This window comes from Bos grunniens, chromosome 11 (assembly GCF_055505025.1).
Source record: "Bos grunniens cultivar Pamir isolate PY7600 chromosome 11, Bosgru_T2T1.0, whole genome shotgun sequence".
NCBI lineage: Eukaryota > Metazoa > Chordata > Mammalia > Artiodactyla > Bovidae > Bos > Bos grunniens.
Genome location: NC_141175.1, coordinates 96,716,955 through 96,743,080, shown reverse-complemented (window position 1 = coordinate 96,743,080; position 26,126 = coordinate 96,716,955). Strand labels below are relative to the sequence as shown.

General features: G+C 41.8%; 1 protein-coding gene and 1 long non-coding RNA gene across 8 annotated transcripts; one reads left to right on the top strand and one right to left on the bottom strand.

Moving 5' to 3' along the window:
- Positions 1–253: 253 nt before the first annotated feature.
- STAMBP (STAM binding protein) lies at positions 254–24,414 on the bottom strand. Of its 6 annotated transcripts, none has more exons than XM_086327639.1 (10): positions 24,322–24,414; positions 21,836–22,053; positions 13,679–13,754; positions 13,286–13,381; positions 11,816–12,179; positions 10,406–10,530; positions 9,381–9,518; positions 2,959–3,071; positions 2,336–2,435; positions 254–913 (listed from the first exon to the last, which is right to left on the bottom strand). In XM_086327639.1, the coding sequence occupies exons 1-10, from the start codon at positions 24,370–24,372 to the stop codon at positions 857–859; spliced, it is 1,338 nt and encodes a 445-aa protein (XP_086183765.1). In that variant the 5' UTR covers positions 24,373–24,414; the 3' UTR covers positions 254–856. The 6 variants fall into 6 exon arrangements, with proteins under 6 accessions (XP_086183765.1, XP_086183767.1, XP_086183766.1 ...); XM_086327641.1 differs by having other exon boundaries at positions 24,002–24,358; XM_086327640.1 differs by having other exon boundaries at positions 24,248–24,358.
- Positions 24,378–25,729, top strand: LOC147363601 (uncharacterized). 2 transcript variants are annotated; one of them, XR_015137301.1, is made up of 2 exons: positions 24,378–24,586; positions 25,582–25,729. It is a non-coding gene; the product is annotated as an uncharacterized LOC147363601 (long non-coding RNA). The 2 variants fall into 2 exon arrangements; XR_015137300.1 differs by having other exon boundaries at positions 24,503–24,757.
- Positions 25,730–26,126: the final 397 nt, after the last annotated feature.

Here is a 26,126-nt window from a genome sequence, read left to right as displayed (position 1 = left end):
GACAGCACCAAAAGAACAAAGATGACTTCACACCTCTGGAAGATGGCAAGAGGCAGAATGAAAGGACTGAACAATTTAACGTGAACTGGGGCACACCTGCAATGTTGGCACATCTCAAAGCTCTATTTTTCCCTCACCTTTCCCCAAATAACCAGACCTTTTAGTTAACATTTAGTAAGCACTGTCTGTCTAGACAATGCTTGATCCAACAGATCGTCCTAGAGCACACGTACACACACACAACATATATATATATAAGTTAATTGTTATTTTATTGTAGAAGAAAAAATATCCTGAAATATTTGTTAAATAACAATAATTTCTGACAAAATCATTCTTTAGGGTTATTGAGCCTCACCATCTGGTCAGACATAGCAAGCTGACCTTCAGCCTTATAATAAGCTTCATTAATCTTGCCATAAACCACAGAAAAACCCAAAGATTTTTTAAATGGCTTCCAAACTTCTGCATAGATGCTCTTCATTAGTCCAAAGGTAAACAATAAACAAGTTGGCAAAGAAATTAGAAGGATACATGACAGGGAAAAAATGTTAACAATTGGTGAATCTTGAACAAAGCACATGTGAGTCTTCATTACACAGTTTTTCAACTTAATTTTTTAGTTACAGGCACACTGAAAAGTTGCTTTAGCATGACCATGCTATTTTCCAGATGGGTGCCTAAAAAACATACTTGATTATTTCTTTTCAAACCAGAAATAGAAAATCAGTTCTCCCCTGGGTGATACTTCCTATTGTTTTAAAAAGCTTCCAGAGCTTTCTGGAAAGTTTAAATTAAGGGGCTACAGTACACTGATATGGTTTTACAATTCTTGGGAGGCGTCTGAGTCAAACTCTCATCGAAGGTCTGTGACGGTCACAGCTCTGTCCACAACAGTCACGTGGCTGCAGCTCTGCAAGAGCGAAACAGAAAGAAAGGGGAAGTCCTGGAAAATTCAGAAAAGTCATCTTTTAAATGCTTAAATACTTAAAATGCTCATTCTGGCTAGTGGTTCCCAGACTGGCAGCCAGACTGTTACTTAAGTGGCAATTATGGTAAGGGGTCTGGGAATTATTATTTCTACCAATCCAGAATCAATAGCCTGTAGTCTGAATCAATATGGACCTATATATCTCCATTTATTCTTCAAATGTATGTGTATTCTAGAGTCATTTATAAAATATACATTTATTTTAAATAACTGCTGAATTAATTGCAGTATGCTGGGTCATTATGTCAACCAGATGATAAAGTACACCTATTCTCACAAGGGGAATACTCCCTCTTCGCATGCGCAAGGGGTCATCCTAACTGAAAGCCTAGGCCTTTCTGGGGGATTGTGCAGTCTCTGTTTCAACATCCTGGTACCTAGCCACTTATTACATTCCAAGGCAGACTTCCCTATTTGTGAGCAAATCTGTCAGAAATTTCTTTCTCGTACTCAGCTGAAAACTGGCACTTTCACAGGGTCTTAAGTTTTGGTTCTGGGAGTCATATGAAATATCTGGGACCTTTTTATACAACAGCTCTTCTAACACTCACAGTTAGTTCTCAGATGCTCCCTGAAGTTCTCTCCTAAACATCCCTAGTCTCTTTTACGTGACAAGGCTCTGGAGTCCCTTTTCCACATTGGTTTCTTTTCAGTGAACCCAAAAGAAATAATAATACTCCATGGCCAGCATGGAGTGAGGCAGTACTATCTCATTAGATTTGAGGAGAATACTGCAACATACTTATCAGCAACTACAGCTTTTTATCCACAGCTTTTTACCACTGTGAATTTACCAAAAACCCACAACATTTACCACTTGGGGGAAAAACTTTCTAAGAAGGTCATAAAAATCTCTATTACCTAAAATCAAATTAAAAGCAAAATTCCAAAATTAAATATACTTTACCTATCTTAAATGGCTTTTTTCTTTTGAATTCAAATCTCTTATTGAAATGCATGCTTAGCAACTGATGATGATGAAGGAAAAAAACCTAATGTTTAATAAGCAAGCTACTGCACTTGGTACTTTCATTTAATCCTGTCAACAACCTGTAAAAGTATATATTATTATTATCATCATCATCATCATCTCCATTTATAGGTGAGAAAGCTGAGGCCCAGGAAGGTTAAATAACTTGATCACAACCCTTAAGTAGCGGAGCTAAGACTCAAACCCCTTCCTGTTCCACACTGCTTCCCACACATGTCTTTGTAGGAAGATTTAGAAAAAGTAGTGACAAGGCTGATCTTCTGTGTGGGCCGTGAAGGACACTGTGTCGCATCAGCTCTGACTGTGCTCCCTGGTTAAAGCATAGCTGCAGCTTCCTCCACAGGGATACATACACAGAAGAGGGGTGGGTCCTTGCTGTGGGGATGAAATCCTTTCTGGCGACAGGAAGAAATCTCCTCTAGGCCATGGTCAGTGAGTCTAAAGAATCCAGTTCTGAAATAAGAAAAAGCAGGTCCAGAATCCAGCAAAGGTGTCCCCTCAATCACACATACACTGGGTAGGGCAGAGCTCATTCTGAGACACCTTCAAACGTCTGCTGGCCCGCGGATCTCTTCTCTGGTGAATGAATCAGACAGTGATTCATCACTGCCACCACATCAGTTTTACTGGGAGAATTCATAGTAAATAACAGGGTTTAAAATGAAAAAGTTAATTTTCAGAGATAATCTGTTGGGTACTGAAATTCTCTAATCTGACATCAATCTCTTGAAATTCCTACTGCTTCAAGTCAAACACTTCAAATTTCTTACATCCTTTTCTTATAAAAGCACCTACATTATTGCTTGGATACTTTTGTAAACAAGCAGAGTAGGTTTATCAGGCTATAGGACTTAAAAGGAAGACCTTTAGAAAAGCCAATCAAATATCACAATCTATATGTTAGATAGAGAACAAGGTCTTAAGAATGCAGAACATTTCCTCTGAGGCTTTTCCCCTGAACACCCTATGTACTTACTCCTGGAATTTGGGGGAACAAACAATGGCTATCGACTCTGGCAACATCATCTGGTATGAGCAGTGAGTGTGTAGGTCAACACTGGAGAGGAAGGCTGTCTGCGTGGGATGAGTCTGAGAAGAGGGAAAAAAAGCCTCTGAGAATACACAGGCAAGCCCAGCACATGAAGAAAGTGAAATGTTAGCTGCTCATGTCCAACTCTTTGCAACCCCATGGACTGCAGCCTGCCAGGCTCCTCTGTCCATGGAATGCTCCAGGCAAGAATACTGGAGTGGGTTGCCATGCCCTTATCCAAGGGATCTTCCTCACCCAGGGATCGAACGTGGATCTCCCACATTGTAGGCAGATTCTTACCATCTGAGCCACCAGGGAAGCCCCCCCATGAAGGAAGGCAGAGCCAAATAATTCTCAATAACTTGCCATGATCTCCTTAAGTTTAAGGTCATTAGCAGCCATGAGGAATATGCCTGAAGTTCCTAATAAGGAATGAACTTCCTTCCCTGCATTGTAAACAAATGTAATTTAACATGAGTATGTGCAGACTCATAATTTCTAATTGACCATCAAGATCTATCTGGCTCCTCACAAGCTCTCTCGACACGATGGAAAGTCACCCATACTGGAATAGACGGTATGTGCTACCCAATACTTCAACCTGGTAGACGTCAAGGACTTAACAAGCCACAGATGAATGATTCTTCTTCCTGAAAAAGGGGTTTAAAAGTCAGGCACAAGTCAGGGGCTCCATAGGCAAAAGTGGCAAAAGCTGTCCTGTGGGTAAAGCATATCATTCAAGGATATGAGAGGCAGAGGGTGACTGGGATTTCAGAGGGTGGTTAATCACAAGGACCCTGTCTTATCTGAGAAAAAGACCACGATGTCGAAATTTGAAAGCAATCAGTTAAAGCACCATTTAAATTTCATTCAGTTTATCTCACTTGTTTTCAGTTTTTTAATTTTGTTTTTTTGGCCGTGCTGCATGGCTTGTGGGATTTTAGTTCCTCAACTAGGGAGGGAATCTGGGCCATGGCACTGAAAGCGCCAAGTCCTAACTACTGAAATTCCCCAGTTATTTAATGTTTTATTGAACACTGTCTTTGTATACAAATGAACACTATATAAAGACTTACCTCAGAGGGGATATGATGTTAGATAATAAGGATGGAAAAAGGAAAGACCAAATATGACTAAAAAGAACACCAATCTTTACTGACTTAAAAGCACAGAAAATAAATATGCACACTTGACCAGTGTTTTTAACTCTGTTGTGCAAAAATGAAGCTCCCAAGGGAACTTGTCAAAAGCACAAGTTCCTGCACCCCACCCTGGAAATATCCATCCTGAGAAGGAAAAAAATATTTTTTTAAAGCTCATTAAATAATTCTTATGCGTAGCCTCATCCGAGAAGCATGACTGCACAAAACGCTGTGACCAGCTCACTGTGGAAGAAGTCTACAACACAGGAACAAGTTAGCTGAGTGCTGACAGCAAATCCACACACACGCCCGCACGGGGCAGGAAAGGGCTTCGATGACCACAAGGGAGGAACAGTTTCTACCAATAAGAATACGATCCCATAGGCTTTTAGGAACATGTGGCCTGTGTCAACACCTTTCATCCCATGTTAGAGCTTGCAATTTTAACTGAGAACAAACAAGGTCTACACAAGTTGATGAAGGTCTCCAATCTAAAGTTGGGTTAGCTAGAAAGACGACATAAAAACATATAGCAGGGCCTCAATAAATAACTGAAAACCAAAAAATCTTGTTTGAGGCTCTGCTCCCCTCTAACTACTATGCCTTCACTCCTTCCCGTCACAGTTGAGTTTCTTGAAAAAAAGTTATGCCTACTGTGCTCACATGCTGGAGACAGAGGAAGGCATTTTTATGAAAAAAAAAAAAAAATACACCAAAGGAACAGAAATGAGTGAGAAAAGTGAATGCTGAGGGCAGCCTGGGTGTTCAGATGAGCAGAGTGTCCACAAAGAACAATGCCAGCTAAGGCAGGGCTGAGACAAGGTGAAGGAGTGCCTTGAATACTGAGTTGGGGGTTACACGATAGTTGGCGATAAACATGACCATACAAAGTTTCTGACGAGGGGGGCTTCCTGGTGGCTCAATGGTAAAGAATCTGCCTGCCAGTGTAGAAGTAGTGGGTTCAATCTCTGTTCTGGGAAAATCCCACATGCAATTAAGCGCATGCACCAAAACTACTGAGCCTGTGCTGTAGGGCCTGGCAGCCGAAACCGCTAAGCCCGCGTGCTGCTGCAACTACAAGAGACGCCGCCGCGGGAGAAGCCCACACGCTGCAACCAGCCCGCGGGAGAAGCCACGCGCTGCAACCAGTGGGTAGCCCCTGCTTGCCTCATCTAGAGAACAGCCTGCACGGCAACGAAGACCCAGCACAGCCAGAAAAAATTCAAAGATTTTGACCAGGAACCTGATTCATAGCTGGCACGGTACAGAAGGAAGAATGGACCTTTTGCATTCTCCTCTTGCCAACTTTAAGATCTGAGCAAACATTACCGTCTGTTTTGGTTTGCTTTTAATCCCAAGTTAGGAAGAAATGGTACAGGGACATCATGGGGGAAAAAAAGCTGGAATACTATCAATTTAAGTTCTAAATTTCTTCCTAGCTAGGCCCTCACTGATATTAAAAATACTTTTACTCACTTGTGGCTAAGATGTACCTAAAGTCTAAACAGTAATTATTTCCAACTTTGCCTCATCTTGTCCAGTTCTTAAACTCTCCTGCCTCCTCCCGCTGGGCAATGGACCTAGATTTCAACCTCATTGAAAGATCGCCTAAAATGAGTTCCCTCAACATCTCCAATTATAACCTTGAAAATCTCTCTGTAACTTTCTTCCTTCAATTCTGTTGTAGAGGAGTGTTTTCTCCCTAATATGAAGATGACACCCTCTTTGTACTTTTGACTTAATTCCTTCCTACCCCCAGATTATCTTGTCTCTCCTGTCCTTTTACATCTCATTCACAGGTTCCACTATAGTTCACCCACTCACTGGGCTTAAAAACATGCTCAGACAACTATACACAAGAATGCAGATGAACCTTAAAGATACTGAGCAAAAGAAGCTGAATACAAAAGAATACATATTATATAATTCTATTTAAGTAAAGTTCAAAAGGGCTTCCCTGGTGGCGCATAGGTTCAGGAAGATCTCTGGAGGAGGAAATAGCAAACCACTCCAGTATTCTTGCTAGGAGAAGCCCATGGACAGAAGAGCCTGGCGGGTTACAGTCCATGGAGTCACCAAGAACTGAACGTGGCTGAGCACACACACGCGCATGTGAAGTTCAAACCCAGGAAAAAGCAAACTATTGAGTTTAGGGACACACAGTAAGGTGGCAAAGCTATAAAGAAAGCAAAGAATTTCAAAAGAAATCAAGAGAGGGATTACCTGTACCAGAGAGGAAGGGTGACTGGGCAGGAGCATGGGGTAGGAGTATGTTTCTGGCAATGCTCTATTTCTTAACCTAGGTAATGTGTACACATATATTTTTGTTTAATGATTCATTAAAGTGTACATTTAGTTTATATAATACTTTCTTATATATATTTCAAATATAAAGGTTTCAAGAAAATCAAAATAAAAACAACACATTTTTACACACTAAACCATAAATCAAGCAAACTTTCTCTCAACCTGGCTATTCCTTAAGCCACTATTCAATCTCTTTCCTTTCCTCTAGTTAGTGCTAAGCTCTTCAAAAAATTAGTGTACATTTCACTATCACCACAACCTCAATACCCATTACTTCTTAAACCTTTTAAATCTATTCCCACCATTGCCTAAAACCCACTAAACTGAGGTCATCAATGACTCAGCAAGTCCAATCAGCTCATACAAGTACTCATCATCCTGGAGCTCTCCACAGCATGTGACACAGTGAACATCCTGAAGTTTCTCTCTGAGACATTCCTCCTCCTTTGGTACCTATGCCTCAACACTACCTCACCTTTCTCTGACATCTCTGTGCTGCATGACTAACTACTCCCTATGCTCCCCTAGGTGGCCTGGCCTTCAGCTGCAAGTTAATTTCTTCTTGTTCTCCACCTTCCCCCAGCTCCAAAGCCTCCAAGGTCAGCTTGACATAGAGGTCTCCTGGTTCTCTTTCCCACCTTGACCTTGTTTCCAAGTTCAAATTCCTGATAACTACCTCTACTGATATAATGTCTGGAAAAAGAAAAAAATCAAAGTCAGTCGTGCCCGACTCTTTGTGACCCCATGGATGTAGCCCTCCAGGCTCCTCTGTCCATGGGATTCTCCTGGCAAGAATACAGGAGTGGGTTGCCATTCCCTTCTCCAGGGGACCTTTCCGACTCAGGGATCAAACCCAGGTCTCCCACACTGCAGGCAGATTCTTTACCACCTGAGCCACCAGGGAAGCCCAATGTCTTACCAGTATCTTAAATTCAACATACTCAGAACTGAAGACAACATTTGCCCCACTTCCAAGTAAGTTCTCTTGCTGGAACCTCTGTTTCTCCTTATGAGATGATTGATCACTGCCACTTCCATGAGTCAGGCCTGAAATTTCTAAGTCATCACATTTACTCATCATCCTCTCTGACTCATTCCCCACATCCTCTGAAATCCTACATTTGTCTCTTTTTTTCCCAAATGCACTGCCATCACCCTGGCTCTCTTCATTATTACATTTTAATCATCACATTAACCTCTTAAATGAGCTCCCTGCCTCATCCTACTCACTAAAATGCAGAACTATCCTGCCTGTCCACCCAAAATACTACTCCTAATGTATTACGTGAAAACTTATCTATCACTGTTTCCTGATATGAACTCTAAGCCACAGAAAACTGGACCACTCAACGTCCCAGGATTCCAGTCTGCCTCTTTCACTGCTGTCCCCTCCATATGCAACCCTCCCTTGGCCCCCCCCCCACAAATCTAGTACATCACCCCAGCTGTGATCCTTCCCTCCTCTAAATTCTACAGGGCATCTCTTAAAGTGCCAGGCACATTCTGCTTCACATAAGGAGTTAACGACTTGTCTATATGTCAATCTCCTCTATTAGACTAAAATCAAACCTTACTCAAATTGTATCCCCTGGTGGATAAGACACAGGTTTTCTATCCCCCATGTATCTATAATGGGGGATACACAATAGCAAGTATTTACAAAAGGACAGAGGCACACGGGACTGCCTCATAAGTCAGTGCTTCCCCAGTGCCAGTATACAGTATGTGCAATCTTCCCAAATCCAGAAATAAGCTGCCTTGTTTGTGTGGAACCCTGTCACACAATGTAAAAACAGCTTGGTCTATGAGAATGAGGGGTTGAAAAAGAATAAAAAGAAAAATTAAAATGTAATCTTTAGGGATGGAATTATATTTTACCTGAGTATTACTAGAAGACTGTTAGGATATGCAGATACTTAAAAATTTTCTATTTTGATAGCCCTTCGGATTTACATAAAGGTTTACATATAGGTTGTTTTGGGCTTCCCTGGAGGCTCAAATGGTAAAGAATCTGTCTGCAATGCAGGAGACCTGGGTTCGATCCCTGGGTCGGGAAGATCCCCTGGAGAAGGGAACAGCTACCCACTCCACTATTTGCGCCTGAAGAATTCCATGGACAGAGGAACCTGGCAGGCTGCAGTCCGTGGGGTTGCAAAGAGTCAGACATGACTGAGCAACTAACATTTTCACTTTCTTTCATAGGTTGTTTTAAGAAAGATGAAATGCAAGTATCTGAATTAACATCCTTGGTTCATTTTAAATACTTTGATTTGTACACCTTTCAGGAACATCATTTGTATGAAGTAAGGCATAAACCTCTATGGTCAAGGCGCTAGCATCCTATCAACATTCATGCTCACAGGGAATTTGGGACTTTGGAGGAAGAATTTCATTTCTATTAAAACATTATTTTGATTAAAAAGTCCTGGGCTTCCCTGGTGGTGCAGTGGAAGAATCTGCCTGCCAATGCAGGGGAGATGGGTTCGATCCCAGATCTGGGAAGACCTGCAGGGCAACTAAGCCTGTGTGCCACAACTACTGAGCCTGAGTGCTGCTACTACTGAAGCCCAGGTGCCCAGTGCCCAGGCTCCGCAAGAGAAGCCACCACAGTGAGAAGTCCATGCACCATAACTAAAGAAAGCCCGTGTGCAGCGATGAAGACCCAGCACAGTCAAAATAAATATATACATCTCTTAAAATATAATAAATCATAACATCTTTTAGAAATGAAAAGCCCCAGAAATCAACACTGGAGTGCAAGCAGGTAAGTATGCTAAGGAAGTCAAGTCTGTACCCAACAGAGGGGAATACAACCATCTAAACAGCCTGGATACAATTCACTCTGCTTCAAGAAAAGAACAAGCAGTGCGTCTGTAACATCATGTGAGATGAACCCCCGGAGGGCTCAGAACTGCTTACATGAATCCAGCCCAGTGTGATGAGACCCTGCTGATCCTGTATGAGGAAAAGCTCTTCTTCATTCTCGGTGTTGCAATAATCAGACCCAGCACTCTGCTTGGGGATGAGAACGTGGGTAATGGTAAATTCGTTCCTCATCTGTCAAATTAGAAAACAGCTCGTCACGATTCCGCGGTACGTAGGCAACCCTCTCTGTCACAGCAGTGGAAAGTTAAACTTCCATACAAGCAAAGGCCCTTCTCCCAGCATGAGTCTCCTCCATGAGATGAGTCCCTCAGGTCAGTCTTGCTCACAACTCTTACTGCCCAAGTATACCGCCTGGGGCCCTCTGCAAGGCCAAGATGCCCACAGCCCTGTGCGAATTTCCTGCTGCAGCCAAACAGGTCTGCTCATGAGTCTTAAGAAGCTCTGGGTATGGTACTGTTTCTCTTCCTTTATTCATGTCTAGAGGAGTTTCCTTTTACTATTTCTCTAAGCCCTTCCCAACCTTTAAGGCTCAGTTTAAGTCTATTCCACTTTACTCATTTATCTATTCAGCAGTTAGTAATGAGTTCTTTAAGTACCTCCATTTAATGATCCTTCTTTCCCCATAATTCCTAGTGCTTTTATTGTACGTGCTAGTCAGCAAACTATCTTTTGGTGTATATCTCCCATCTCTCTAAAGCGCCTGGGTACCTTTTGTGGACAGATGCTATCTGCCTTACATATTTATATTCTGATGATCTACCATAAAGCAGGTGTTCAAAAGCTGAACAAGGGATCTTCCTACCAAGTTTAGAATTAAGCATTTCTTATCACCAGCATTAAAATACTCAGTTAAATTCAATTAATTAATTGATTAATCAAAATTAACCAAATCCAGGGCTACTAAATTCAAGGTGACACTGCATTTTGCTGCCATGGCTCCTTCAGCAGAGGGATCTGTACAAAGAGTAACTGACCCTGGATATCTCTCTGAAAGTCACAGGAGGCCAAGGGTGAAGAAACAGTCTAGGCTCTAGAAAGCATTTTTTTTTTTTTTTTACCAGTTTTCCACAGAGAATTCCACATGTCTCCACTCCCCGGGTAGTGTTGGCACCGGCCAACTGGAGAAACTGTGGGCAGAGCTTCCCGGGCACCACCACGTGGCGCAATCCATCGATTGTAGGAGCTGTAAAGGAGAGACAAAAAAAATCTAAGACCTCCCCAAGCAGACCTCAGAGTTGGCAGCCCTAGGAGAGCAATGCCAAATCACTGGGGTCCCCCCAACTGCAGGCAGTAAGTGGGGATCTCATCCTAATGGCAGAAGAGAAAGGGCTGCAAAGGCTCTTCTCCAACCTCTGACCACAGCCACTGGGAGTAGGTTGTTTCAAGAAAAGAGAAGAGGCTTTAATCATTCAAGTGAAGACAAAGAGAAACTACTACTTAAGTTTCTGAGCTATTCAGGAATAATAGTGAGAGGCAACCCTGCCAAGTACATGGGGAGAAATCCTGAAAGCTTCAGAGTCTAACACCTCTTGCCCACTCTTACCTTGTCCTTTTAAGTAGATCTTCTACAAAGCTGAATTCCTTACATGACTACTTGAAAGACAATTCCTAACAAAAAGATCTATTCTAATCATCAAGGCATACTCATCATTTTGCTGCTACTGTTATTTTCTCGGGTAACTATTCATTGGTGAGAGAAGGAAAGACTCAATAGTTTTTATGGCTAGACTGAATTACCACTAAAGCAATGGCACCCCACTCCAGTACTCTTGCCTGGAGAATCCCATGGACAGAAGAGCCTGGTGGGCTGCAGTCCATGGGGTCGCTGAGAGTTGGACACGACTGAGCGACTTCACTTTCACTTTTCACTTTCACGCATTGGAGAAGGAAATGGCAACCCACTCCAGTGTTCTTGCCTGGAGAATCCCAGGGACAGGGGAGCCTGGTGGGCTGCCGTCTATGGGGTGGCACAGGGTCAGACACGACTGAAGCGACTTAGCAGTAGCAGCACACAGAATAGTTACCTTGACTAAGCTCCTTACCAATTAGGAATATTTGCAAGGCAAACACAGTTCAGTAGCTTTTATTTTTAAGTCAGTTGTTGAATTTTAAAGTGTTACTATAAATCTCAAATTTCCTTTACAAAAGGTTAACAGTGGTCTCTAGTTCACTGAACATGTCAAATCTCTATATAACCCTTAAAAGCTGAGAGTGAGTCTGACTTTCAAGGATTTTATTAGCGCTTCAGAAAATCAACCTAGCCCAGGTAAATTATATGGCTTAAGCAAAGGCCACTTTATAATACAGCTGTCATAGAACACAGTATGATAATATTGATCGAATGGATTTCTGTGACCAGAGCCTAAAGAGCGGGATCACGGAGGTAGTCGTCCGCTGAATCCCTTGGAATGACGCCCTTTTTGGCTGCAGCTGAGATGGAAGAGGATTCGAGCAAATGAATTCACTACCTTCCAAGTTGTTCAGTGCTCCAGGTTTCAAGGATCTGTCCACCACCGGTGGCTTGGCAAGCCTCACAGCTGCATTACAGTCTGAAGGCTGTGTGGGTATAGCAGGCACCGTGGGGAACACATCTAGGGAGGGTGTCTCCAGGTCAGGCACCAGTGGGCCCCCCAGGCCAGGGTCCACCTTCCCAAACTCCTGCACAATCTTCAGTCGTTCCTTTTCTAGCTCCTGGTTCCGGATCATCTCCTCGAAGGCGTGGAACTGCTCCTGCTCCAACTGCTGCTGCTTCTGCTGGGCCACCCTCTGTCTTTCCTTTTCCAGCTCTTCCTGCATGGCTACATTTCGGGCAAATTCTTCCGCTTCCTTCTTCTACAAAGCACAAATAGGAGTTAACAATAACACTTTACACTCAAGTAACTTCACACCTTAGGAGGACAAAGCTTTTTAGCAGGGAGACTGCCCCCAAATGTTCTGGCCTGATTTCCAAACACAGAATCCAGGCTTCCCTCAGTGCCTCTACACCCATAGGACAGTTACCCCTAATGGATCTAACCACCGTACCCCTATTCTTCAAGGACAGTTAAAGTCCTAATCCTCTCAGTACCCTTTCCCAATAACTCTAACTAATGCATTTTCTTCTTTACCAAAATCTCAATGCAGCATATTGCCTGTACATGCATATCATACAGAATTTTAGTCTCTAAGTGTGCCAGGTATACATTCTGTATCCCAAGTAGGGCTGCGAAAAGGAACCAGATCCCAGCTTACAAACGCCATGTAGGGGTCTGTATTGAATTTTAACCCTGAATGAAGCCTCTGAAATTCTTCTGGTGATTAGTAAAATACAGAGTGACATTTTAAACTATAAGAATCATCAAGTAATAGCTTCCTTCATGAAGATTTTTAACTCACCAGGTACCTTAGAAATATACAGCTGTTTTCCTCTCAGCTGATTTTCAACATCAGAGTCCAGAATAGAGTTTAGGAGAGTGTACAAAAGAATGCGAAATGCTTGCAGTGTGTGTTCCTGGCTGACAGACCAGTGACACTGCCTCAGAGCTTCTCACGTGTTTTAACTGACTCTTCCTAACAAGAAGTCATTGAAAATATTAACAGCTTGAAAAAATTTGATTATTATAAACAGGTATAATCTGTTTTGAATATAATCAAATGTGAATCAAACCCCAAATTCTCTGATCTAAAAATCCTATACTTTAGTGAGAACTTTCTTTGTTCTTAGGTTCTAGCTCTAGATGTAACAGGCAAGCAATAGATTTTCTGTCCCTCAAGTCATCCTCTTAGATAAAGGGGTTAATCTGTATTAGAATCCTCAGCCTCAACACTTTTTTCTGGATTTTGCCAAAAATATAAAATATCACAATGAAATTAAAAGATCCGCTGAAATACCTACTAGATTCCTAGAACACAGCCTAAGAAGCCAAAATAATTTCCTATTTTTGCTAATACATACTCACTTTTTCTTCATTATATTCTAAATATTCTTTGGTATATCGTTTTAACAGTTCTGCCTTCAGTTCTTCTGCTTTGGGAAATGCAATCTCCTTTAATTTCTGGGATACAAAATCAAAATCTGAGAGTTAGGACAATGGTCGCCAATTAAGTAGAAAAGTAAAAAGACTTAAGTCAAGTTGGCAATGGCAACACCACTTCTAAAAACATTTAAATAATGTAATTTAAATTACCCCTGCCATACTGTACCTGGTATTTTGTAACTGATCTACTGAAATGGCCTTATCTCCTATTTGCAGGATTTGACATTCAGATGCAGACTCTGCTTCTTATGTCTGGAAGTTAGTCTGTGCCTCTTTGAAGCTTTTAGATGGGCAAGAGTGAAAGTGAAGACCCACCTTTACTGTGTCTTTCTTTTCAGGAATGACAGCTGATTTGTAATCTCGATGCTTTGGTAGTTTCTCAATAAAGAGCCTAAGGGGACAGAACAGATTGATGGTGATGCAAAGAAGACATGCAAATGCCCAGAAGACTCTGAAGCAGTGCAACTCCCTTACCCTGTAGGGGCTATCTGACAGGTTTCCAGGTACGCACGGGTAACAGGCCCCCTCCCCCACTCACCCTCAGCCCCATAAAGAGCCACAGAATTGCTCTTCTCCCAACTCAGGCGTTCAGCAGCACGAGACGCCCACAACAAAAACTATGGAGGAGAGAAAATCCTAGCCTGTGCCCAAAAATACGCCTCCAAAGAAATTCTTTTCTGGTTGTGACAGTAACAGGCTTCCAAAGGAAAAGCCCTCTGTCACAAAGCATTCTTCAGTGAACAGTCTGGCAGCCAAAGGCAGGAGGCTAAGAGAAAACCCACGTTCTATTACTACTCCTAGCTCTGTGTGATCTTTGCTGTTGGCTTATTTTCTTTGGGATTCATGTTCCTTTGTAGAATCATCCTCGCACCAGATTAAGCACTGGGATGCTCAGAGAGTATATGTGTTATATGTGAACATTACATGTGTAATGTGTAATATGTGCACATGTGCATTATGTTTGATATGTGCATTATGGTCTCCGATGAAAACTGCTTAGAGAAACATAAGTGCTAGATTTCCTCTTTCAGTTCTTGTCCTTGACTGTAAAGCTCAGTGGGAAAAATAAACTCAATCAATTCATGAGCTCTAACATTTATGATGTCTACTTAGGAATGGTGAAAACAAACAGAAGTTCAGTAACTTGTCACAGCCAGAAGTGGAGGGCTCAGAATGCCAGATTCCAGATTCTGCTTATAAGTATATATAGTAACACAGGAAGTATATACAGAAGCTAACAAAAGGAGAGGGCAGGGGAAATAGAGTGCATGAGGCAGGAGTGGGAGTGAAAAATCTATATACCTTTTTTTAAAAAATTATTTTCATTTTGAACCATGTAATGAAAACTAGTTCATGAAGGATTTCCCTGGTGGTAGTTAGGAATCCGCCTGCCAATGCAGGGGACATGGGTTTGATTCCTGGTCTAAGATCCCACATGCTGTGGAGCTACTAAGCCTATGAACCACAATTACTGAGCTTGTACTTTCCAACAAGAGAAACCACTGCAGTGAGAAGACTGCACCGCAACCAGAGAGTAGCCTGTGCACAGCAATGAAGACCCAGCACAGCCAAAATAAATAAATAAATAAAATGAGTTTATAAAACTTCCAGACCTGAACATGAACACCTTTCTCGTGTTTCAGTAACTGTAGTCAATTTTCTGAATGGGGACATATGGGCAGAAGGGTCTCCTGAAAACAGAATGAGTAACACAACCCACTGCCCACACTGGAGGCAAGAAAGCTTAATGGTTAGGAGGGCAGGCTCTGGAGCCACCCTGCTTAGGTTCAAATCCTGGTTTTAGCCACTTATCTACCAGCTGTGTGGCCTCCAGCACCATCCCTCAGTTGCTCTCTCTCTATAAATTATACACACAGAGACAAACTAGTACTACCTGAAACGGTTGCTATGATACCAAACAGAGTTTAAAAATAAATAAAGTGCTGAGCACAGTGCCTAGCGCATAGCCAACATCTGCTATATATACGATTGTTTTTACTATCATAATAAATAAAGATGTGAGCAAGAAAAAGAGAGGAAGATGTTAACACCAGGGTTAGAAGTTTTCCAGGCAGAGAATAGCTGTGGCCCAGAGGTATACTGTTCTCTGGGTTGTATCTGGTTGCAGTTCAGAGAGAGGAGCTGTACAAAAGCAAACAAAGATGCACTGGCAAAACACAAACGAAACAATCCAAAAGAACAAAAGGAAAAAATATGCATAAAAGTAAATAAAAGAGGGAAATAATTAAGTAAAATGGTACTCAATTTTACTTATAAATGAAAGAAATTCAAATTAAGATGAGCTATCATTTCTCATCTATCAGATTGGCAAAGGCTAAAACTGGATTGCAATCAGTGTAGGTAAAGGCACAGAGAAATAGGTGTCCTTTCACACTCCTAGCAGGACAGGAATTTGATAATACCTTTTTCCTTAGGGGAGGAAGGGGTGTAGGAGACAAGTATTCAAAATTTAAAATGTGTATACCATTTAAGCTCACAATTCCATCTCTGTGAATTTATCCTACAATAGTACAAAAATATATGAATAAGATTATTCAATTAGCATTGTTCATAAAAGAAAGACAAACTGAAAACCTAAATGGCCATCAGTAGGGGATTACTTCATAAATTATGGTAGACCCAAATGTGGAAAAACAATATAATCTTTCGCTCTTTCATTCAAAAAACATTTATTGAGCATCTGTGATGGGGTCAGGCATTATTATAAAGGCTGGGGAATTGGCAGTGAATGTCACAAATTCCTCCCCACCAGAGTATACATGACAGGGGGTAAGAGACAATAAACCAAACAAAGAGTACACAGATAATCAGTGCTGGGAAAGGCACTAACAGGGAAGGGGAATAAGTGACATGGAAGGGATGGAGATTTTAGGTAGCGCAGCTAAGGAAGGCATCACTGAGAAGGCAACATTTAAGTAAGGACTGGAAGAGCGAGCCATGAAGATATCTAGGATAAGACTGCTCCAGGTAGAAGAAACACCCCTAAAGCAGAATGAGATGATGGATCAGTGTCCTGATATGTAAAGATACAACTGTTAAGAAAGCAAGCTGTAGAGAAGACTATGTTGTATGATCTCATTCAGGTACCAAGGAAAAAGGATAAAGACATGAGCCCAGGTGCTTGCATGGGGATATTTTCTTAATAAACACACAAGAAATAGAACATGATTACCTCTGGTGGATGGGCATTTTCTTTTCACTTTAATATTTCCCTTGCTGTATGGTTTGAAAACAAACTGTTTTAATCATGAAAACATATTAATTTTGTGTAAAAATAATTTAAAAAGTCAAAAAGAAATTCTATAACGTGGATGTATTAAGGGCTCTAATTTCTTCCAATCTGAAAAGTTAGTGAGCAAAGCGAGCATGATCACAGAGGAAAACCCTCTTCAGTCCATAAGCCCCAATCCTGGGGGGAAACATTTTCAACGCAGGTGACAGACCATTTTCAGAAAGCAGGTTTGTGTTGTAAGAGGCTCACACAGCAGACAGGATTGCCTAAGGCCTCTGTAACTCTTTTCGATGTAGCCTAGTCAATGACCATAAAAAGCTGTGAAAGAATCCACTGCCTGGATTACTGTCTGTGCTCACCATGAAAATATGTACTGATTTAATATGTTGAGGATCCTTCTTCTATACTGGGGTCTGCAAAAGGAAAAGCATTCCTACAGTAAGGAAAACCTCTGAGGAGGGAAATGTGCTTGAGATCATTAAGATGCCTAAACTGATTGAGGGAAAAAAATATACCCTTTAAAATCTTGAATTAAAGTATCCACAAAAGGTCTAGAACAATGACTCAGTAGTGGGGGGGCGAAGCAGAGGAGTGGTGAAATAGAGGCCTACCCTCCTCTCTCCTCCTCAGTGTAATAATTGCCAAAGTGAGCTCTTGTTAACTGACAGGAACATACCAAGTAAAGTGTGGTAGAAAAACAGAGCAAGAATACTGAGCTAGAAGGTTTTTTTTGCAACTCCTAGGACTTGTCAGCTCACAGAATCAAGAGTTAGGGTCTTGAAGATATCTGCAAGAAAAATAAATGTAGCTATATTTGTTGATTCAGGTCAAGCCAATCCAACAACGTCCCAAATTAAAACCCAAATCTAACAAGTTAAGTAATACATTTTCCCCTCCTCTCACTTGACTCTCCTCCAGGCCAAGTTCATCACATTAAATGGTCCTATAAGCAAAACACCACATATAGGGACAGGCTCCCTTTACCAGTCTTGTTAACACTGATATTCATATCACTCAATGTAATAACAAGGCACAGAAAAAAAATCAACTGAAGTTTCTGTGTACTATTAATCCTACTCCTACTCCCTCTGGCCTATTTAGGAGTTTATTTCTATGCTCAATCTCTTTTCTGTACCATTAGCCTCTCCTACTCCACAGTATCCTTTCCAAAAAATATGCTCTAGCATCTCCCACCTGAAAACAGACACAAACACATTCATGTACTCTGTGTCCCCCTTCAGTTATTTCAATTTTCCACTTTACTTCTGGTCCAACTTCTCCAAAGAGCTGTCTATGCTAGGGCTTGGCAAACTATGGCCAGTGGGGCAAATCTAGCTCGCCATCTGTTTTTGTAAATGAAGTTTCATTGGAACACAGCCTCACTCATTCATTCATGTATTATCTATGACTTGCTTTCACACTATAAAGCAGAGGTTGTGACAGAGACCAACTTGCCTGTGAAGCCAAAAATATCTACCATCAGGTCCTTTTACAGGAAAAGTTTGCCAGTCTCGGAACTATACTCATCGCCCATTCCCCTTTTGACCCACTTCAGTGAAACTGCTGACCAAGATTACCAATCACATCATGACATCAAATCCCTGCCCACCTGACACAGTGCCCATTGTCCTGCAGTTACTTATTTCTTTCGGCTCCCATGACAAAGTGATGGATTTCCTCCTATCTCTCAAAACTTCCTTCCAAGTTTCCTCTACTGGCCTTCCCTTCACTAACCAACCTTGGGGCTCTCTCCTAAGTTCCTTTTCTTCTCATTCTACAGTCTCATAATCAAAGTCTCTTTTCCTTTAATACACCACGGATCCTTCTGGCCTCTAATGAAGCCTATGGACTCGAAATAATTTTTTAAAGGTGTAATATAAATAATGAAAGATTACAAAAAGCCCCATTCTACTCTAACAGTTTTCAAAATATTAAAAAATGATGAAATGTGCTTACTTATTGATGCATTGTTAATGCATTAAAAAACAAGATCTAGTTGTGGGTTTAAGAACTGTACTATAATTCTGAAGTAGTGATAAGTATAAATGTTATTTTGAGACCTACTGGACAATCATAATATGAAAATATCTTGATTTCTGTTGGTGACAAAACTACAAATATTAATAATACTGTGATTTGAGCCTATATCCAAAATTAAAGGAAGTGCTAAATTTCAGCTACACATTAGTAAAAATAAGAAAAGTTTTTCCCAACCAAGTTCATGGACACTGAATTCTATCAACAAATCCCTGTGGGTTCCTGGACCCTAGATTAAGAACCAGTGCACTAGATGGTCTCAGCATCCTTATGGCTTCGGGACCAACTATATGTTGAGGACTCCTGAGCTTGTTGCTCCAACAGAGACCTCTCCTCTGAGTTCAGACTGCTACACTCAACCTCCTACTGGACATCACTACTTGGATATCTCATAGATAACTTAAACTTAACACCTTAACATGAACTCTTTGTCTTCCCACTACCCAACAACCCCCTTTGACACCACTCTCCCCCATCTCAGTAAATGGACTGGCAAATCCTAAGTTACTCAAGGCAAAATGAGGTCAACTTTGATACCATCTTCTTTCCAAAATTATGAGTAAGTCTCATGGACTCTATCTCCAGAAAACAAAATCCATCTACTCTTTTCCAGGCTACCATGTTCTTTCAAGCCACCAGCCTTTCTCTTGAACTGCTGTTAAGAGTTTCCTAACTAATCTCACTGCCTTCTCTTAATACTCCCTCCACCAGCTACCGTATGGCAGCCAAAATTTATATTTCTAAAACATAAATAAGATTAGGTCACAGCCTCACTTAAAACTTTTCAGTGGCTTTCTATTACTCTCAAGATAAAATGTAAACTCTTTACTGTGGCCAATAAGATCCTCCATGATTTGGCCCCGTCTACCTCTCCAACTTCATCTGAGGTCATTCTCTCTCTTCACTTGCTACACTCCGAACACAATGATCTTTAATCCTCAGAACACACTAAGGTCTTTCCTACCTGAGACCTTCTGAATACACAGTACTATCTGTTTTAAACGCTCTGCTTTATGCTTTTGGAATGACCAACTCTATGGCACCCTTCAAGTCTCAGTTTAAATCTTACATTCTCAGATAGATGTTACTCTATTTAATTAGATATCCATGGTTATTTTCTATCACAGCACTTTCTCTGCTGCTCCCCTATTTTGTTACCATACATTTCTTTGTTTACCTGTATGCTGTCTTCTCCCATAATGAGAATAAGGACAAGGGCCATTTTATTTACTATGTACGTAGGACTTACTGCAGTGTCAAGTAGATAGAAGATATACACAATATATATTTGCTGAATAAATACGATCCTCACCCTTCAAGCACTTTCTATGTGGAACAACAAGACCCAGAAGGCCCTCAGAAAACACCTGGTAGAGTGATTCCATGATTCTCCTGCACTTACTCAACTATAATTTCCCAAAGGAACTGTGCCCCTCATTCTGAGAGAGCTATCTACAAGATTACTAGAAATATACTAGTTCCACCAGCAGCAGAGTAAATGAAGAGGAGGACAGTAGCCAAAGAAATATCTCGGGAAAATAAATTTTGTGCCCATTGTGCCTAGGAATGAGAAATTCCTAATAGCAAAGAGAGGGAGAAATGTAACTATGATTCTATGAACTTTATGAAACCACAGCACTCCCTTTGTTCCATTCTAAAATTACAATATGAATTCTAGGCAATCCACTCTTACACCTTCTTTAGAGTACTGGCTCTCAACTGGGGCAGTTTTCCCTCTCAGAAAGCATTAGTGATATCTGGAGACATTCTGGGTTGTCACAACTTGGAGATAAGGGGTTCTACTGGCATCTAGTGAGTAGAAAGACCAAAGATGCTACTAAACACACCACAATGCACAGGCCACTCCTGTGCAACAAAGTATTGTTCAACCCAAAATGTCACTAACACCAAAGTTGACAAACACTGCTTTACAGCAGTATGTGATCAAAAACTTAATATAATTAATATGCATCCATCACCTCTAGAAGAACATATAAGAAACTAATAAGGGTGCCAGCCTCTGGGGAGGGGAACTAAAGGTTTGGGGGAAAAGAGGAATGGTAGGGAAATTTAGTTTTTAAATATATATACCCTTTCGTGCCTTCTGAATTCTGCACTACATGCACGTTACCCATTCAAAAAACAATAAAAAATAAGCCCAAATTAGTGTGTCCCCAGACTATAATCTCAAAAGACTACCTTCAATTCAAGAAACAGCACCAAAAAGAAAACAAAAAGAACAGGCCTTATGCTGTAGAATGAATCCTGAATTAAGAGCTGGAAAATCCAGGTTTTGCCACTGCAAATTGTGGAATAAAACCTACCACTGAACCTGGAGGGTGTTTCCTCATATGCAGAATGGAAGGATGATGTGCCCTACACAGTGCACACAGAACCGTAAAGATCAAATGACATAAATGCAGGTGAAATGTTCTATGAACTATTTAAGAGCTATACAAATACAGTGAAATTATTATTACCTTAAGGTCCTACTATTATGAAAGGACAAGACTAGAAATTACAAATGAGATCTTTTAACATTATTATTCCCTTCCTAAATTACACATCTTTTCCAAAGTCACTGGGACTTTAGCAATTGTTCCTGTTAACTGAAATCTTCAATTCATGCTGCAAGAGGCTAAGCAACTCAAGGGAAAGGTCTTATGATGAGCTATACAAACTGTAGGTGGTCGGTACTTATTTAATGATTTACACGATTATGATAAAGGTTAAGAAAAAACTCTTTCCCGAGACACTCAATTTGCTACAAAATAAGTAAAGGTGAGGAATTTTGGCTCTGCTAAACCTCAACAATAACCCTCTGATTGGCTGCCTTAATAGAGAGGGGACAGGAAAAATCCTTCATCAATACAAAACATGTATAGTTTAAACACCAACTCTCTTGCCTAACAGCTGGGCCATGTGGGCACAGCCCAAAGAGCTAGGTCTCTTACTCATGAAATTACTGAGTCATGAAAACAACATTTTCAGTACCCAGTACCCATGTCTTTGAATGTCAAGAACAGCTAATATGTAGGAGCTGCCAGCAAAAATGATTAATGATAATGATGTTGTAAAGTTCTCTGGTTTTAGCAATTCTGAGCAGAAATAAATGAGCACAAGAGCACCATGAGTGGGGTATCAGTCACCAGAAAAGAAAAAGGAAACCGGAGGTGTCTTACGTGATATACTTGTTATAGAGGATGAAGGCATATTCGATGTTGCCTTCCTCACAGTAAACAGACGCCATCCGGATAATCTCCACTCCGGAGCGGAAGTACCGGCGGGGTGGAATGTCTTCATTTATCTCCACGGCGCTGCCCCTGTGGGACAGGGCCCTCACCCGGTCTTCGGGTGGGAGGCTCACATCTCCATGGTCAGACATGAGGACCAAGAAGTCCTGAAACAAACAAAAGATGGCATCAATACCAAGGCCCCCATCACCTCGGCACAGGTGTACATCTCAACAAACCTCTTCCTTACAAAGGAATTGAGAAAAACACCACATGCTGTTGCTCATATTAACTAAGGTCTCTTTCCCACAAGAAGCCTGAGACCCTCAAGGAAGCCCATTTCACAAGGATGAAAGGACTGCCAGACTCAGAAACCCACAATGCCTGTGGCATGATTAGGTGCTACAAAGGGTATAACAATAATGAGCCACAAGGGGTTCAGTTCTCTTTTCATGCTAATCATCCCGTCATTAGGAGGCCCTGACCTCGGCACCATAAAAAGAGGGACAGTATCTTGTATTTTTTCCATTATCTCTCCTCCCAGCTACCCACTTCCACCCACCCCAGTATCTGACAGAGAACACTCAATGACATTTCCTGATGATTGTTAACTGACTTTAAGTTGATCATTTAACCTGAGAGTAACAGACTTTGTCTACAACTTTTCGAACTTTAGCACAAGGTTAGTGAGGGGAAATGGTGTGGGGATGAATATTTATAATCCTGACTCTGCTCATAAAATCACTAGTCCAGTCAATGTACAACATCATCATTTCAGGGTAAGGAATTCAGATCTAGAAAACAGTTTACTCAAATCTATCTTCGAAGACTAAGTACTCCTTGAATAACAAAAGGACATGAAGGTAGCTTGAAAGGCAAAACCCAAACCAACAATAACAACAAAAACAACCCGGGAGTCTCCCCTCCCTGGGTCTCAGATTGCAGTCATTCTACAATCTTTCTTGATACTGTTGCTGTTAGAATCAGATTCTTTCTTCCAGTCAGATATCACTCTACATCACTTCCAAAAAGATTCTGGGTATTTGATGCATACTGAATTACAGCACACCCCCTACCCCAGTATTCTTGCCTGGAGAATCCCATGGACAAAGGAGCCTGGTGGGCTGTAGTCTATAGGGTCACAAAGTGGGACATGACTGAAGCGACACAGCACAGCCAGCATGCTGTAGAACATACAAGCTACAGCAGATTTTGGAATTCAAGGCCCTGTGTCAACTGGCCCCATTTGGTCCTTTTAAACCTCACTCATTGCCAACAGAGACCTTTTGCTTCAGTCAGGATTCTTATCTGCCCAGAAATCCTCATATTTGTTTCCTTTGTCTACCCACTGTTGTTTTCCATTCCAAGCACTCCCTCAAAGATGATTTTCTCCAGGTCAACTCTATCACTCGGTCACACTTCCTCCACCAAGCTTTTTCTCAAACACCCTGCTGCTGCTGCTGCTGCTGCTGCTGCTGCTGCTAAGTCGCTTCAGTCGTGTCCGACTCTGTGCGGTCCCATAGATGGCAGCCCACCAGGCTCCCCCATCCCTGAGATTCTCTAGGCAAGAGTACTGGAGTGGGTTGCCATTTCCTTCTCCAATGCGTGAAAGTGAAAAGTGAAAGTGAAGTCGCTCAGCCGTGTTCGACTCTTAACAACCCCATGGACTGCAGCCTACCAGGCTCCTCCACCTATGGGATTCCCCAGGCAAGAGTACTGGAGTGGGGTGCCATTGCCTTCTCCGTCAAACACCCTAAGGGTACAAAAATTGTGGGGACTACCAGGGATGTAGAGGCATTCCACCTTCTGTGGGAGTCTTTTCAGGGGCTCAAGAAGCCACTAGCAAATCTAAAACCTCCCCAAGTTAACTAATTAGTAAACTCAGCGCAGAGCCCAGCAAAGCTAACTGAGGCAGGAGAAGCTTGTTGCTCTTTATCACCTCTCGGGAGAGGATTTTTTGGTCGAGAATGGAACCCTTTCCCAAGGCCAGCAAGTGCTGCCCCACACAAGGCTGAGCAACACTCCAAAGAGGAGATGTAGCGTCGGCAAATAAGAGGGGAAAGTGGCGGAAAAAACCGAGGCGGGGGAAGATGACTGGGAGGCGAAAGGAAGTACCAGGAATGAGCGAAGGGGGCGTTTACAGCGGAGAAGGATCCACTGACAACTGCTTGAAGCCTTCTCGAAGGCACTCAAGCCCAAGTTGTCAACACCGGGCAAAATTATTCAAGGCTTTCGCGTCTGTCGCGTGCGGTAGGAGGGGACGCGCTGGGCTAGGCTGGGGACCGGAGCCGTCAGGGGCCGCGCGCGCGACAGGCCGGGCAGGGGGCGCAGGGAGGAGAAGGCTGCAGGCCCCACACTCACGGTGGCCGCTCCCCGTCAGACTCCGATCACGCTCAGCAGCAGGGCCCCACCACACTGCTGGGACCCTTGCCCACCTGTCCCCCGCGGACGACTCTCGGCGCTTCCGAAAACGTCACGTCCGGCATCCGCCCCGCCCCGCCCCCTCCCTCTGGTCTGTGAGTTAAATTCTCAAGAACTTAGGACCCGAGCGGTGACTGGTGGGCGGAGCTAGAGCTGCCACCTGCGGGGGAAGAAAACACCAATGAGGAGAGAGCGGGGCCATTTTGGTAAAGGAAAATCAACCAGCAAAGAAGAGAAAACGAGCAAAGGACCCAATGACCGAGCTAACTTTTCTCTTAGGTTAGTACAGACACGGTGAAAGGCTACACAAGTTGTAATACAACATCCCTTGGAAAAGCTTAAGAAGTATGAAATCAGATAAAGTCTGTTGCATAAATCATACATGTATTTAAATTAGACTGGTAACCTTCATGCTCACCCCATGCCTTTATGTCCTCCACATTTGTGCAGGTGAGTTATATGTTTGTGCGTGCCTGCTAAGTCGTTTCAGTCCTGTCCAACTCTGTGCGACCCTATGGATTGGAGCCTGCCAGGCTCCTGTGTCGTTGGGATTCTCCAGGCAAGAATACTGGAGTGGGTTGCCATGCCCTCCTTCAGTGAATCTTCCTGACTTAGGGATCAAACCTGCATTATGTCTCTTGCATTGGCAGGCAGGTTCTTTACTACTAGCGCCACCTGGGAAGCACGTGTTATATATTTATGTCAGTCCTAAAAACTAGGGTATCCCAGTTTTCTGCAGAAAATTCTATGAGCTTTATCAAGATTGATTGCATGTTGAAACCTACCCCACCAGATTATTAATACCCTGTTTATATTACGAAGTCACTGAAAAAACAGATGAGCTATGTCTTTAATGTTTTTATGCTAAATACACATCCTTGGGTCTTCTCTATGTGGAAATTTGCTTTCCCTGAATTTCCACTGACTTATTTTTTTAGAAATTACTCAAATCTTAGCTCTTCATTTCACCTTAATTTTGTTTATTGCCACATTCAGAAAGGTCATGTCGAGTTCTGTTTTAAACCTTTGTGGCCAGAAAGATAGGCCACGTTGGACTCATTGGCTGTTAGTGTCCATCCTGGTCAGTGACAAGATTTTCAGAGGAGTGTTTGGGGAACTGAGCAGTCATTCTAGTGGTTTCCACTAGTAGGATCTAAAAGTAAACTTCATTTTGCAAACTTTAGCACACCACTTAAGCCCTTCGAGTTCTTTTTTGCATACTGGTTAAGCCATTAAAATTTGGGGGGATTAACTTTTCTTTTTTTTTTTCCTAGCCATGCAGCACAGCCTGTGGGATACCAGTTGAACACATGCTCCCTGCTTGGAAGCATGGACTCTTAACCACTGGTCCACCAGGGAAGTCCCTAATTTTTTTTTTTTTTAGCATATATTACAATAAAATTTTATCTGTAAATTTGAAAAGCGTTTATTTTGTAACCATTTCCTTTTCAGACTGTAGGACTTTCAAAGCTTTGTTAAGAAAAGACTTCTTCAGCATTTCACTAGAAATTTCTAGGTTTTCATAGATTACCTGACTCTGTTGTGATCATAAAATTTGCAGTTACCATTGCAAAAAACAGGTGTACATTTGTTTTAGATTGGCAATATTAGATCTTGGCTGTCGTAGTTTTAATGTTTAAAGCTGTTTCAATATCCCATCTGAATTTTGTTAAAAATGACATTTGAATTTATCTCTTGCTTCAAGGTATAGTATTCAGCTTTATAAACTTTTAAAAATATTAGTAGACTAATTCTTGTTCATGTATGGCAGAAACCAACACAATATTGTAAAGCAATTATCCTTCAATTAAAAATAAAT

Excerpts from the sequence above, each read along its gene's own strand:
- STAMBP (XM_086327639.1), bottom strand. The coding sequence starts at position 24,372 with ATGCCGGACGTGACGTTTTCGGAAGCGCCGAGAGTCGTCCGCGGGGGA. Across the intron at positions 12,180-13,285 it reads TAGAATATAATGAAGAAAAA|AAGAAGGAAGCGGAAGAATT; the intron begins GTGAGTATGTAT and ends TGTGCTTTGTAG. Across the intron at positions 9,519-10,405 it reads GAATTCTCTGTGGAAAACTG|ATGAGGAACGAATTTACCAT; the intron begins GTAAAAAAAAAA and ends CTAATTTGACAG.